Source organism: Anomaloglossus baeobatrachus, chromosome 11 (genome assembly GCF_048569485.1).
Source record: "Anomaloglossus baeobatrachus isolate aAnoBae1 chromosome 11, aAnoBae1.hap1, whole genome shotgun sequence".
NCBI lineage: Eukaryota > Metazoa > Chordata > Amphibia > Anura > Aromobatidae > Anomaloglossus > Anomaloglossus baeobatrachus.
The window spans coordinates 20,043,467-20,060,019 of NC_134363.1; the positions used below are offsets into that span (position 1 = coordinate 20,043,467).

The 16,553-nt window shown below is 43.4% G+C and overlaps 1 protein-coding gene across 1 annotated transcript in view; it reads right to left on the reverse strand.

Moving 5' to 3' along the window:
• Positions 1-12,474, reverse strand: part of LOC142255721 (Schwann cell myelin protein-like) — a 37,221-nt gene extending 24,747 nt beyond the window's left edge. The window contains exons 1-2 of the mRNA XM_075327178.1: positions 12,386-12,474; positions 11,941-12,303 (exon numbers count right to left, since the gene is read on the reverse strand). Of these exons, the coding sequence (XP_075183293.1) occupies positions 11,941-12,303; positions 12,386-12,428 (406 nt within the window). The 5' untranslated portion in view covers positions 12,429-12,474. The remainder of the gene's footprint in view (positions 1-11,940; positions 12,304-12,385) is intronic.
• Between the last annotated feature and the right edge of the window lie 4,079 nt (positions 12,475-16,553).

Genomic DNA, 16,553 nt, shown 5'->3' on the forward strand with positions numbered 1-16,553 from the left:
CAGCAGTGAAATAACAGCTGTCATCAAGCCCAGGTGTTTGTGATGGAGGCATTCCTATTACTAACCCAGTAAAGAGTTAAAAAAAAATGTACTGGAAAAATTATTTTGTTTGAATAAAACCTCCCCCACACTCCCTCATTCACCAATATATTAATTGAAAAAAATTGAAGCTCCAATGTAATGTAATGGTGAATGAAGACTCCCCACATGCCCTCAAACCCCCAAAATTATTGATTTTTAAAAATCCTCAATGTTCCGACATAATCCAATGGTTTAATGTCCTGTGACATCCATCAACTCCTATGGAGACTCATTCTGAGAACGAGGCTGCATAGGTCACTCGAAGTCAGTGACAGGTACAAAATTTCCCATAAGCAAGGCTCCGTAGGATTCGATCAACGTCGTGGGATATTACACCATTGGATTATATCAGAACTTTGAGGATTTTTTTGTTAATAAATTGGTGAATAAGGGAGAGTGATGGAGTCTTTATTCCAATAAACAATATTTTCTAGTGTGTGTGTTTTTTAACTATACATTTACCGGGTTAATAATGAGGGTGTCTGATGCCTCTTCATTACTAACTCCTGGTCTTGGTGCCAGATCTCAATTCACAGCTGACATCAACCCCCAAAATATTACTTCAATTGCCACCACACCAAAGTCATCAATAAGACCAGACCAAAGCACCAGAATTAGTGTATCCAATGGATGTGTCACTACTGGGGTGGCTGCAAGCTGCTATCTTTAGGCTGGGTATAGCCAAATAACCATGGACCATCCCAGTCTGATAATACCAGCCCACAAATGTCTGCTTTACCTTGAATAGTTATCAAAAATAAGGAGGCCCCATGCTGTTTTTTTTAAATAGGAGTCACCTTTATTTTTTATAACCAGCCAATGTAAAACAGACAGATTAGGATCTACCTTGACTGATTATCAAAAATCGGAGCGACCGCACATCATTATTTTATTTAATTTATGCACTATCCACATTTGTTCGCAGGAAAATTGTTCTGCTTATATCCCCATCTTGTTTCAATTTCAGCCCCCTTTCCCTTAATACAAGCATTCTGAAGCCATTTTACAGCACCAAAATTTAGATCCCTATTGATTTGTATGAGGCTCAGTGTCCAGGGGCAAGTTCGGGTACCAATCCAAACTTTTAATTAAAGTCTGGCTGAACGCGGCGAACAAGAACATGCACAGGTGAACTCATCCCTACTTATCTGAAACCTTCGGAAAGGTAATCTATCAGTAGGGTAAACTCTACTGTTTAGAAGAAGACCAGCATCCGCAGATCGTATACTAAAACCTTTGCTTTATTCTTCCAAAAGTTAAAACATAGACACTGTCCGGTGTACGCATTTCGAGCAAAAATGTTTTTAATCATGGTGTCAAACCGGTTGGGGTGAAGTTTGCTGGCCAAACCCGTTTTTTTTCTAGTCCGTGCTCCTTTCGGTGAACCTGGACATTCACGGGTTTGCTCATGACTACTCAAGAGTTGTTCCTGACAAATTCGAAAGAAGTTTTTCTGGCAGTAGACTTAGGCGGGCTTTGCACACTATGACATCGCAGGTGCGATGTCGGTGGGGTCAAATTGAAAATGACGTACTTCCGGCATCGCATGCGACATCGTAGTGTGTAAAGGTTCGATGATACCGTTAACGAGCGCAAAAGCGTCGTAATCGTATCATCGGTGCAGCGTCGGCGTAATCCATAATTACGCTGATGCGACGGTCCGATGTTGTTCCTCGCTCCTGCGGCAGCACATTTCGCTGTGTGTGAAGCCGCAGGAGTGAGGAACATCTCCTAGCGGCGTCACCGCGGCTTCCGTAGGATATGCGGAAGGAAGGAGGTGGGCGGGATGTTTACATCCCGCTCATCTCCGCCCTTCCGCACCTATTGGCCGCCTGCCATGTGACGTCGCAGTGATGCCGTACGACCCGCCCCCTTAATAAGGAGGCGGGTCACCGGCCAGAGCGACGTCCCAGGACAGGTGAGTCCATGTGAAGCTGCCGTAGCGATAATGTTCGCTACGGCAGCTATCACAAGGATATCACAGCTGCGACGGGGGCGGGGACTATCGCGCTCGGCATCGCAGCATCGGCTTGCGATGTCGCAGCGTGCAAAGTACCCCTTAAAGGTGGCAAACTGACTTTAGAGCGGCACAGACCAGGCAATTCTAAGTTACCCTTTTTTTTGCTTGACAATCTGCGCTGTGTCTGTATGAAGAGGCGCCAAGGACTATACAAGGTAGAACCAGCGGCAGAGGAACCCGGAAAGGTGGTAAGGTGAGCATCTTTTTCCTTAACCTTTTCCCATCCACTATGTTGTAGCAAAATTGTAGCCAGCTGGTCACTCGCAGAGAGAAAGTCTACATTCTAGAGGAAACAGATTTTTTTGTCAAATTCATGTAGAATTCAATTCTACATAAATTCCTAGAACTTTAGGAAGAAATATCTCCGGAGGTGTAGACTTTAGTTCATATCTTTTTTTATTAGAGTATGGTGCCCAAAAAGATGTAATATAGTTTCCATTTATTGACCCTTCAGTATCCAAGACCAACTATTCTTTTAAGGGGAAATAAATGATCTACAAATTGTTAAACGGTGAAAATGTTTAATTGATGATCTTACATATAAAGGAGATATTAACCTTAAATTGCTTCTGTGAAAGTATTTTTTAGGTTTAACAATCCGTTCAATGGAATGGCAAAAAAACCTAAAAAGGGATATCTGGTCATATGATATTGATGACCTATACTTGGGGTAAGACATCAATGTTTGATCGGAAGAGTAATTACAATCTGCACCCCCATCAATCAGCTGTTTTAATCCCGTAACATTCCATAGAATAACAATAAACTTGATATTCAATTGTAAAGAGAATGGCACTCATCAGATTTTTGCTGTATAAAATCGTGTTTATTCGGGTTTGGAGGTCACATGTGCAGGTCAGGTAGGTGGGGAGGGAGAGCTATACACATCCGACGACGGCCGTTTCGCACTTGCAGAGTGCTTCAGCTGGTCTGGATGAACATGACATCATGTCCGTTTTTAACCACATAAACCATGTGGCTGATGTCAGACAATTAAAGTGAGTTAAAAACATTACATATCAACATATCTTAGGAATGCAGCAGTAGAATAATACAAATATACCTTTCTGTAATAGAAAGATTACAGAGAAATTATCCTAGGAACACACTCAAGTCATTCTTATCGTTTAGACCTAATGGGCCTGTGGCATTGAATTTCATTATATATTCTGCTTCTCTTCTAAGCAGAGACTTATGGGTGTCGCCCCCTCTAGCCGCAGGTTCAACCAAGTCTATCCCTGCAAAGGTCAGAACATTACAGTCAGCATCATGATAATTTTTTATATGGTTAATTAAACGCATAGACCCCACTCCACTCGCAATGGAATTCCTGTGTTCCCTGAACCTGATGAATAACTGCCGTATAGTTTTGCCAATATAAAAATAATGGCATGGACAGTATATGACGTATGCTACCATTTTCGTCCTGCAGGTAATCAGATGTCTCACCCTGTGTGAATGGCCTCCAATATCCAAAGCTCTGCCCATTCTATGAAAGGCACAGAACGAGCAATTGCCGCATCTGAAATTACCTACAGGGCCAACATGGTGCAACCACGATTTAGGGGGCATATAACGCTTTTTGACCAATATGTCACCGATATTTTTACAGCGCCTATATGTCAATAAAGGCTTATTAAGCGCCATTTCTTTTAATTCCTGGACTCCTTCAATAATGTGCCAGTTTTTATTTATAATTGTTTTTATCATTCGGTCCATAGGGCCATACTTAAAATTGAAAACAAAGCGATTCAATTGTTTTTTGGCACTTGTATTGCACTATTTTCTACTTTCTTGATTATCAAGAAGAAGTTTAATTTCTGCTTCTTTTTGCATCTGATTAATAAGATTGAGGGGACAACCTCTTTCTAGGAACCTGTGTCTCAGATCAAGGGTCTGGGCATTTAATCTATCTGGACTGTTAGTAATCCTACTCAGTCTTAGAAATTGTCCAAAAGGGACAGATTGCAATACGTGTCCTGGGTGAGCACTTTCATAATGTAATAACATGTTCACTGTGGTGGGTTTTCTATAGAGTTCCCGTATAATCTTCCCATCCTGGGCAGTTAATTTCACATCCAAGAACTCTATAGTCTGACCCCCAAACAGATATGTGAACAACATGTTGTAATTATTATGCAAATTTAAATATGTCACAAAGGACTCAAATTGCTCTCTGTCCCCGTCCCAGACAATCAACACGTCGTCGACAAAACGTAAATATTTCCTTATATATTTTATATAAGGATTATTGGGACTATAAATCAAATTGTCTTCCAAATGTGCAAGAAAAAGGTTTGCAAAGGTGCAAGCCACTGGGGTCCCCATGGTCACCCCGCTGTTTTGTAGGAACCAGCTGTGGCCAAATTTAAAGGTATTGTTTTTCAAAACAAATGTCAGAGCTTGCTCCACAAAATTTATAAGAAGGTCATCCTCACCCAGACCCCTCAGCATATCTACTATGGTGCTAATACCCAGGCCACAGGCCCATTAGGTCTAAACGATAAGAATGACTTGAGTTTGTTCCTAGGATAATTTCTCTGTAATCTTTCTATTACAGAAAGGTATATTTGTATTATTCTACTGCTGCATTCCTAAGATATATTGATATGTAATGTTTTTAACTCACTTTAATTGTCTGACATCAGCCACATGGTTTATGTGGTTAAAAACGGACATGATGTCATGTTCATCCAGACCAGCTGAAGCACTCTGCAAGTGCGAAACGGCTGTCGTCGGACATGTATAGCTCTCCCTCCCCACCTACCTGACCTGCACATGTAACCTCCAAACCCGAATAAACATGATTTTATACAGCAAAAATCTGGTGAGTGCCATTCTCTTTACAATTGGATTTTGCATCCTCTTTTTTCATGTGCACCCCAGAGCTGTTCTGATTCATATGGCCGTATGGATTTGACATTTGCGTATAGTGTGGAGTGGTGCCCCGGTCTTTTTCTCTTTACATAATAAACTTGATATTACATCCTAGTGCATGTATGACCCATATACTATACCTACAGATTAATGCACGAGAAATATATTTGAAAAATCTATAATTTTATTACATCAAAAATAGTTATAATAAACATTGTTTAAAAGGATTAATATGAAGAGTTTTTACAGGGGAAAAAAATCCCTTAGTGTACCAATGGTATATCAATGATATTGATGTTAGAACTGGTTATGTTCAGAATGAGACATATATAAAAGACCTCTATAAATAAAGTAATGTACAATGATTCAATATAATAGAATTCAAATATAATGCTCCAATGCTTATGTTGATTTAGAGGCAAAAACAGGCTATGTCCAGAAAAAGACAGACATATAGAGCCTTTATAGGTGAATGTATATTATATTATATCAAGATGTAATGATTCAGTATAACAGAAGATACAGTCATATGAAAACGTTTGGGCACCCCTATTAATGTTAACCTTTTTTCTTTATAACAATTTGGGTTTTTGCTATTTCAGTCTCAAATATCTAATAACTGATGGACTGAGTAATATTTCTGGATTGGAATGAGGTTTATTGTATTAGAAAATGTGCAATCCGCATTTAAACTAAATTTGACCGGTGCAAAAGTATAGACACCTCAACATAAAAGTGACATTAACATTTTGTAGATGCTCCTTTTGCAAAAATCACAGCCTCTAGTCGCTTCCTGTAGCTTTTAATGAGTTCCTGGATCCTGGATGAAGGTATATTTGGCCATTCCTGTTTACAAAACCATTCCAGTTCAGTTAAGTTTGATGGTCGCCGAGCATGGACAGCACGCTTCAAATCATCCCACAGATTTTCAATGAAATTCAGGTCTGGGGACTGGGATGGCCATTCCAGAACATTGTAATTGTTCCTCTGCATGAATGCCTGAGTAGATTTGGAGCGGTGTTTTGGATCATTGTCTTGCTGAAATATCCATCCCCTGCGTAACTTCAACTATGTCACTGATTCTTGCACATTATTGTCAAGAATCTGCTGATACTGAGTTGAATCCACGCGACCCTCAACTTTAACAAGATTCCCGGTGCCGGCATTGGCCACACAGCCCCAAACCAAAGCTCCACCAAATTTTACTGTGGGTAGCAAGTGCTTTTCTTGGAATGCCGTGTTTTTTTGCCTCCATGCATATTGGCTTTATGTATGACCAAACAACTCAATCTTTGTTTCATCAATCCACAGGACCTTCTTCCAAAATGTAACTGGCTTGTCCAAATGTGCTTTTGCATACCTCAGGAGACTCTGTTTGTGGCGTGCTTGCAGAAACGGCTTCTTTCGCATCACTCTCTCATACAGCTTCTCCTTGTGCAACGTGCGCTGTATTGTTGACCGAGCACATTGACACAATCTGCAGCAAGATGATGCTGCAGGTCTTTGGAGGTGGTCTGTGGATTGTCCTTGACTGTTCTCACCATTCTTCTTCTCTGCCTTTATGATATTTTTCTTGGCCTGCCACTTCTGGGCTTAACAAGAACTGTACCTGTGTTCTTCCATTTCCTTACTATGTTCCTCACAGTGGAAACTGACAGTTTAAATCTCTAAAACAACTTTTTGTACCTTCCCCTGAATAACTATGTTGAATAATCTTTGTTTTCAGATCATTTGAGAGTTGTTTTGAGGAGCCCATGATGCCACACTTCATAGGACATTCAAATAGGAGAACAACTTGCAAGTGGCCACCTTAAATACCTTTTCTCATGATTGGATACACCTGCCTATGAAGTTCAAAGCTAAATGAGGTTACAAAACCAATTTAGTGCTTTAGTAAGTCAGTAAAAAGGAGTTAGGAGTGTTCAAATCAAGAAATTGATAAGACTGCCCATACTTATGCACCGGTCAAATTTAGTTTAAATGCGGATTGCACATTTTCTGTTAGTTCAATAAACCTCATTCCAATCTAGAAATATTACTCAGTCCATCAGTTATTAGATATATGAAACTGAAATAGCAAAAACCCAAATTGTTATAAAGAAAAAAGGTTAACATTAATAGGGGTGCCCAAACTTTTTCATATGACTGTAAATAAAGTGCTCCAGTGCTTACATTGAATAAGAGGTACAGTTAGGTCCAGAAATATTTGGACAGTGACACAAGTTTTGTTATTTTAGCTGTTTACAAAAACATGTTCAGAAATACAATTATATATATAATATGGGCTGAAAGTGCACACTCCCAGCTGCAATATGAGAGTTTTCACATCCAAATCGGAGAAAGGGTTTAGGAATCATAGCTCTGTAATGCATAGCCTCCTCTTTTTCAAGGGACCAAAAGAAATTGGACAAGGGACTCTAAGGGCTGCAATTAACTCTGAAGGTGTCTCCCTTGTTAACCTGTAATCAATGAAGTAGTTAAAATGTCTGGGGTTGATTACAGGCGTGTGGTTTTGCATTTGGAAGCTGTTGCTGTGACCAGACAACATGCGGTCTAAGGAACTCTCAATTGAGGTGAAGCAGAACATCCTGAGGCTGAAAAAAAAGAAAACATCCATCAGAGAGATAGCAGACATGCTTGGAGTAGCAAAATCAACAGTCGGGTACATTCTGAGAAAAAAGAAATTGACTGGTGAGCTTGGGAACTCAAAAAGGCCTGGGCGTCCACGGATGACAACAGTGGTGGATGATCGCCGCATACTTTCTTTGGTGAAGAAGAACCCATTCACAACATCAACTGAAGTCCAGAACACTCTCAGTGAAGTAGGTGTATCTGTCTCTAAGTCAACTGTAAAGAGAAGACTCCATGAAAGTAAATACAAAGGGTTCACATCTAGATGCAAACCATTCATCAATTCCAAAAATAGACAGGCCAGAGTTACATTTGCTGAAAAACACCTCATGAAGCCAGCTCAGTTCTGGAAAAGTATTCTATGGACAGATGAGACAAAGATCAACCTGTACCAGAATGATGGGAAGAAAAAAGTTTGGAGAAGAAAGGGAACGGCACATGGTCCAAGGCACACCACATCCTCTGTAAAACATGGTGGAGGCAACGTGATGGCATGGGCATGCATGGCTTTCAATGGCACTGGGTCACTTGTGTTTATTGATGACATAACAGCAGACAAGAGTAGCCGGATGAATTCTGAAGTGTACCGGGATATACTTTCAGCCCAGATTCAGCCAAATGCCGCAAAGTTGATCGGACGGCGCTTCATAGTACAGATGGACAATGACCCCAAGCATACAGCCAAAGCTACCCAGGAGTTCATGAGTGCAAAAAAGTGGAACATTCTGCAATGGCCAAGTCAATCACCAGATCTTAACCCAATTGAGCATGCATTTCACTTGCTCAAATCCAGACTTAAGACGGAAAGACCCACAAACAAGCAAGACCTGAAGGCTGCGGCTGTAAAGGCCTGGCAAAGCATTAAGAAGGAGGAAACCCAGCGTTTGGTGATGTCCATGGGTTCCAGACTTAAGGCAGTGATTGCTTCCAAAGAATTCGCAACAAAATATTGAAAATAAAAATATTTTGTTTGGGTTTGGTTTATTTGTCCAATTACTTTTGACCTCCTAAAATGTGGAGTGTTTGTAAAGAAATGTGACAATTCCTACAATTTCTATCAGATATTTTTGTTCAAACCTTCAAATTAAACGTTACAATCTGCACTTGAATTCTGTTTAGAGGTTTCATTTCAAATCCAATGTGGTGGCATGCAGAGCCCAACTCGCGAAAATTGTGTCACTGTCCAAATATTTCTGGACCTAACTGTATGTTCCTCCTATGTACCAGCTATGGCAATGGTGATAGGACCATGCAGTGTTTTAAGGATTGTTACTGTAACAGGTCTATGGCTAATCAATTATTAACACCATATAGTGTATCAGCTCATGGTCATAATTATTTGCCAGCATGTGAACTAAAGTACATACCAGGGACCCCAGGGATACTCCCAACGCACGTTTCGCCATCTTTCTCAAGGGGTATGCTAACATGCTTTCAATGCAGCATCATCAGCGGTGACACACATACCTGTGTTCACTGTCCCCGCTGAACTGAAGTCCTGGTGATTCCGGTGCGCATTAGACTTTTGTAAAGCCAGAATGTGTATTCCCGGCTTCATATTGCGCATGACCGGAAGTACTGCTGGTGATGCTGCATTGAATAGTATGTTAGTGCACCCCTGTGGGCATGCTAACATGCTAAGAAGGCGGAATGAGCGCAGGAACTAACATTCTTGGGACTAGTTTCTGTGCTCATTAGAATATCATAAAAGATTTTTAGAAATACTTTTTCTATATGTGACGCCCTGGAAAAACCAGTTAGTCACAGATGACTGTACCCCTCCAGGGTGCAGGAATCACCTTCTCCTTGGGATTCCACCAACACACCACACACAGGCAACACGAGCCACAAAAGCCTAGTCACCCCTTCGGGACAATCGGGACACACCAGTGGGCAGGACCAAATGGATGGGAACGCACACCTAGGGGTCCTGAGGTGTCAGGGGAGGGAACCAGAGAGTCAATTAGAGGAGTGGAGAGTCGAGTGGAAGAGAGCAAAGTGTGCAGTCAGGGAGTTGAAGTGGAGTGGTAGTCAGGGGTCGGAGCCCCTGGGTCACCGGACAACCTGAACGGACTAGGTGGCAGACGGCAGAGCAGGGCCACAGGCGACGGAGAGCCAATCGCGGGAGACCTAAAGCGGACTGGTGCAGGGTTGTAGCCCGCCGGTGCTGACAGCGGGGATTCGGTCTGGAGGCCGTGCACAGTCGAGGTGCCTGGACCCCAGGGCGACGACCGCTTCACATGCCTTGTCGATCAGTCAGCAGGGGACAAGGTTTGAGATTTTGTCCCACCAGTAGCCCAGAGAGCGAAATGGAAGCCCAGAACCCACAAAGATCCCAAGGGTCAGATTTTGCAGGCAACGGCTCCCACCGTATGCAAAGTACAGGGAGCGGATTTCTCCCATTTTAGGTGGGTTAAGTTAACACACAAAAAAACACAAGTGCAGGAGCAAGGGACCCTGCCCTGTCAGCCCATGTGCGGGACCAAGCACACCTCTCCAGAGGCACCCAGAATCCGGCCTTGGTCTACCACATGGACTTTGTGTGATTCATTACCACAGTGAGTACACCGGTATCATCCGGTCCATTCTTCACAAATGCTCCCTGCTAACAAACACCATCCTCCGAGCCCCGGGACTACACCTCCCCTACCCGTGGAGGGGATTCCACCTTGCTGCCCCACTCCATCAGCCCCGGGCCTCCCATACCAAGGCAGCGGCGGTGTCCTCAGCCATATCCGCAACCCACGAGTGGCGTCACTGACAGACTTTTTCCCTGTAAGTACACCCTTTATACGGTTGTGAGGACAGACGGCTGCACAAGCCCGAGTCCGGATGTCACTTGAGCCACAGCGATGAACCTGGATCCGAGCACCCCCTGGCAGTGGTCTGGCCCCCATCTGCAACATATAGATCTCTTTATCCATGCTACTAGATACAGGGACAGTTAGGCAGGGATTAGCAATATACACACAGAACTGCTCGAGGTTCTGGGTGCAAATTGCACCTGACAGGTTCCCTTTAAAGTACTTGATTCTGGTTCCCATACACTTATATGGGAATCAAAATCCAGGCAGATATCCAGAATTAATTGTTTGTTTGGGGTTTTTTTAAATCCAGTTGGATGCACCAATTCTGGATATTTGTGGGTTCGACCATCACTAAATGCTGTCACATGGGCTAATGAAGTTCACAATTTTTTCAATTTTTTCGATGTTTGAGTCCTGCCTTCTTTTTTTAAACATTTAGTTGCCTTGGATAAAGCCTCTTTGGAGGATTTCCTGGGTGTAGTTAGTATGTGATAGAGATGAAGACAAGCAAGTCGTAGAAAATACAGAGTGGTGTGGTGGATGAAAAACAGGTGGAAGATTGGGCAGGAGGAAGATAGAAGCCGGTGACCTACAGCAGGTTTTTACAGAGCGGTTTCAGGGTGATATATCAGCAGTGCCTCCGTGGTCAGCAGGCAGACTGAAGTAGTGCGGCAGACGATAAGAGCCAAAGGGCCACCGCTATTGCTAGCTCTTCGTATGCAAACCCAGGGTAGCTTATCTCCAGGAGAAGCCACTTGCCTTAGACCAGTGTTTCTCAACTCCAGTCATCAAGACCCACCAACAGATCATGTTTTAAGGTTTTTTTCAATGTTAGGGAATAATTCCATCACCTGTGCAACATTAAGGAAATCATGAAAACCTGATTGGGGAAAACCTGAAAACATGATCTGTTGGTGGATCTTGAGGACTGGAGTTGAGAAACACTGCCATAGACCAAGAGTGGAGAATTTGTATACTTCAAAGAGCTGTTTGGACTCTGTGCATAGCCGGTATGGGAAGAGTAGTGTTACATTGTGTTAATATGCCTGTCAAGAATGTGTACCTCTCCACAGAAGAAGACTGTTGGTTTTACAGTAAATGAAAGTGTTTTACAGCAGCCCTGAGTTTATCTGTATTTTTTCTGAATGGAGACCAACAGCCTGTAAACTGTCCCGGCAACCCTCAAGTAACCAAGCCACACCGGCTCCATCACACACGCCAAGCCTTGTTCATGAAGTGCATCGGACGGGTGCATGACTATAACCCCAGGCCTCTGCCAATGCCCGGACTGACCCTACATCTATCTTTTCTCTATATAGTCCTCTATGTCCAGCCAATATACATTTATGACATATTTCCTCCCATCCATCCCATACATGAATATATAACACAACACACACTGGAAAACTCATTATATATATTATATTTCCTAGGAATAAATGTAATAATAATGAATATAATGATACAAGATAAGTAAGAAGATTTCTACTGGTTCCTGGAATATTGCTTATTTTCTATATTTACCTGTGACAGAGAGAATAACAAATGCAGCATGTTTGTTAGCTGTATGTATTCTTCTGTCTTTTGCGATCCCTGGATAATAATAGCCCCCATCTCCTCTTCTCACAGGGTCTATGCGCAGGGTGCAGCTGTTATCTCCCGGTACCAGTGAGGTCCGATCTTTGTATTCTTCCATTACTCTAGATGAGTCCTTGGTGTTTAGGATCTCTAGATCAGGACCCTCAGTTTCCCAGTACCAGACGGTGCTGGACGCTCCTGATCTCCTGGCAGGATCATATGTACAAGGAATCTCCACACAGGAACCGATAAGAGCCACAATTCTACGAGGTAACATCCATCGTTGACATAGAGAACCCAGATAGAAGCCTGGAGACAATGAGCAGAACATGAGGCCGGGGTCACAGAATCCCATTATATCAGATTATTCTGTAATTGTGAGAATATTTACCCTGACAGAAGAGGAGAAGATAAATCTGCTTCATAGGGTCCATTCTGGATTAGGATTATCTGGAAATCTGATCATAGACAACGAGAAGATGGAAAACACAATAATGTGTTACTGTCATTAGAACGTTCTATTTGTATGTATTTACCGGAACATTCCGTTACACAAATACTCTGCTCTATGTATTGAAATTGGTTGAAGGGTTTCACCAGCACAAAACTCCAGGCATTTTGTTCTTAAAATAAAAATTCCTTTATTTTCATATCATTAAAAAGTCCATGCTATGGTGGTCAAGCCCATGTCAGAGAGGACGCGTTTCGAACATCCAGTTCTTATTCAGTCAGTCAGAGACTGAATAAGAACTGGATGTTCGAAACGCGTCCTCTCTGACATGGGCTTGACCACCATAGCATGGACTTTTTAATGATATGAAAATAAAGGAATTTTTATTTTAAGAACAAAATGCCTGGAGTTTTGTGCTGGTGAAACCCTTCAACCAATTTCAATGCACATGGACTGGCTCTCCAAACCTCTTCTCCGTGCACAGCCCAGGATTACTGGCTTCCATCACACAGGTGAGCTGGGCAAAAAACCTCTTTCTACATCTGCTCTATGTATGTATTTACCTGTTATACATATATTCTGCTCTATGAGGGGATTATTATCACCTGTGTACCCCAATGATAATGGCTGCTGATGATACTTTCCAGTTGAGATCCGGTATATAGAACTCAGCAGCGTATCCCCCATAAATGCAGATTAGTCTGTTGTTACATGACCACGTATCTCTGGACAAATTAGCAAATATACTCAAAGCTCAAACTTGACAAGTTCTTGTAATTGTGGTGAAACTTTCTACAATGGTCCATTTGTCTGACCTCTCATTCTCAGGAAATTATACAATTACCATTATTTATTTATATAACTATTTCTTTATTTTTAACCCCTTTCTGACATGTAACATAATAATTAGTGATGAGCGAGTACTAAAAAGCTCGGGTGCTCGAGGCTCGGGCCGAGCATCCCAAGATACTCGTGTACTCGGCCCGAGCACCGAGCCCAATGTTATCCTATGGGAGACCCGAGTATTTTTGTGAAATGACCCCCGGCAGCATGTAGAAACCCTAAAAATGTCACAAAAGTCTCAGAAGAGTGCTCAAATGACATGGCAACAGCATGGGGAAGACCCCTTGAAGCATTTATCACTCAAAAGTCACAGCTGTGAACAATTTTGTCCGCGTTTTACGCCATTTTTACGGACTCACCAGAAAACCTTCCAAAATGACACCAAAATGAATTTTCATGGCGGAAATGTTAAGGGCACATACCCAATAGTGAGATAGAGCTAATGTATGTTACTTTTTGAGATCAATACATGAAAGATTTTACGTAAAACATTGTGTGGCACTCCGATGTCCATGAGAAGAGACGTACATAAAGGCCTCTGAGTCTAATGTGGCCATTTTGAGGAAGTGAGTCTTTGTAGTATTTTCCTTTGCCAGGGCAGTCCAAAATTTTGAGGTTCACCAATGCCCCTGCATACAGACGTGCATGATGGCCTGTAAACCTGAAGTGCCCATTGTAAGGAAGTGGGTCTATTGTAGTAAAGCCCTTAGGCAGGGCAGCCAAAAATTGGGAGGCTCCACATTGTCCCTGGATAGAGACGTGCATGATGGCCTGTAAACCTGAAGTGCCCATTGTAAGGAAGTGGGTCTATTGTAGTATAGCCCTTAGGCAGGGCAGCCAAAAATTGGGAGGCTCCACGTTGTCCCTGGATAGAGACGTGCATGAGGGCCTCAAAACATTAAGTGTCCATTGTCAGGAAGTGGGTGTATTATAGTATAGCCCTTTGCCAGGGCAGCCAAAAATTGGGAGGCTCCACGTTGTCCCTGGATAGAGACATGCATGAGGGCCTCAAAACATTAAGTGTCCATTGTCAGGAAGTGGGTGTATTATAGTATAGCCCTTAGGCAGGGCAGCCAAAAATTGGGAGGCTCCACGTTGTCCCTGGATAGAGACGTGCATGAGGGCCTCAAAACATTAAGTGTCCATTGTCAGGAAGTGGGTGTATTATAGTATAGCCCTTTGGCAGGGCAGCCAAAAATTGGGAGGCTCCACGTTGTCCCTGGATAGAGACGTGCATGAGGGCCTCAAAACATTAAGTGTCCATTGTCAGGAAGTGGGTGTATTATAGTATAGCCCTTAGGCAGGGCAGCCAAAAATTGGGAGGCTCCACGTTGTCTCTGGATAGAGACGTGCATGAGGGCCTCAAAACTTTAAGTGTCCATTGTCAGGAAGTGGGTGTATTATAGTATAGCCCTTTGGCAGGGCAGCCAAAAATTGGGAGGCTCCACGTTGTCCCTGGATAGAGACGTGCATGAAGGCCTCAAAACATTAAGTGTCCATTGTCAGGAAGTGGGTGTATTATAGTATAGCCCTTAGGCAGGGCAGCCAAAAATTGGGAGGCTCCACGTTGTCCCTGGATAGAGACGTGCATGAGGGCCTCAAAACTTTAAGTGTCCATTGTCAGGAAGTGGGTGTATTATAGTATAGCCCTTTGGCAGGGCAGCCAAAAATTGGGAGGCTCCACGTTGTCCCTGGATAGAGACGTGCATGAGGGCCTCAAAACATTAAGTGTCCATTGTCAGGAAGTGGGTGTATTATAGTATAGCCCTTTAGCAGGGCAGCCAAAAATTGGGAGGCTCCACGTTGTCCCTGGATAGAGACGTGCATGAGGGCCTCAAAACATTAAGTGTCCATTGTCAGGAAGTGGGTGTATTATAGTATAGCCCTTTGGCAGGGCAGCCAAAAATTGGGAGGCTCCACGTTGTCCCTGGATAGAGACGTGCATGAGGGCCTCAAAACATTAAGTGTCCATTGTCAGGAAGTGGGTGTATTATAGTATAGCCCTTTGGCAGGGCAGCCAAAAATTGGGAGGCTCCACGTTGTCCCTGGATAGAGACGTGCATGAGGGCCTCAAAACATTAAGTGTCCATTGTCAGGAAGTGGGTGTATTATAGTATAGCCCTTTGGCAGGGCAGCCAAAAATTGGGAGGCTCCACGTTGTCCCTGGATAGAGACGTGCATGAGGGCCTCAAAACATTAAGTGTCCATTGTCAGGAAGTGGGTGTATTATAGTATAGCCCTTTGGCAGGGCAGCCAAAAATTGGGAGGCTCCACGTTGTCCCTGGATAGAGACGTGCATGAGGGCCTCAAAACATTAAGTGTCCATTGTCAGGAAGTGGGTGTATTATAGTATAGCCCTTAGGCAGGGCAGCCAAAAATTGGGAGGCTCCACGTTGTCCCTGGATAGAGACGTGCATGAGGGCCTCAAAACATTGTTCCCATTGCAAAGGAGCGGGTCTCCTGTCGTTGTAATGTCCATTCTGCAAAGAATGGGCGAAAAAATTTACCACTGGGGGTATACCTGAAACAAAGGCCTAACTATTGTAACGGTCATCATGGTGGCGCATGAGGAGAAGGAGGAGCAGTCCAGCCATTATCCAAAGTCCAGAAGTGTGTACCCATGGGTGACTGGAGGTACATGGCAAATTCCCGTTACAAACTTTAAATTCCGCTCTCATTTGCTGGTGGTGTGGTGAAGTCTGGCCCAATCCAACCCTTGTTCATCTTGATCAGAGTCAGCCTGTCAGCATTTTCAGTTGACAGGCGGGTGCGTTTATCTGTAATGATTCCACCTGCGGCACTAAAAACACGCTCTGACAAAACGCTAGCAGCAGGGCAGGCCAGGACTTCCAAGGCGTAGAGAGCCAATTCATGCCACGTGTCCACCTTGGATACCCAATAATTGTAAGGCACAGAGGAATGTCGGAGTACAGTTGTTCGATCTGCAAGGTACTCCTTGAGCATCTGGGCAAACTTAGGATTTCTTGTGGCACTACCCCGCACCTCAGGGGCTGTGGTACGTGAGGGGCTGAGAAAACTGTCCCACATCTTAAAGACTGATCCCCTACCTCTGGCGGATTGGACTTGTGCCTCTCTCGGCTGTACGCCTTGGTTGTCCACTGATTCCTGACCTATGCCGCTAGCGTTTTGTGAGGGGAATGCTTTGCCTACTTCCGTGACTATGGCCTTCCGGAACTGCTGCATTTTGGTTGACCTCTCCGCCTCGGGAATAAGAGATATAAAGTTCTCCTTGTAGCGTGGGTCT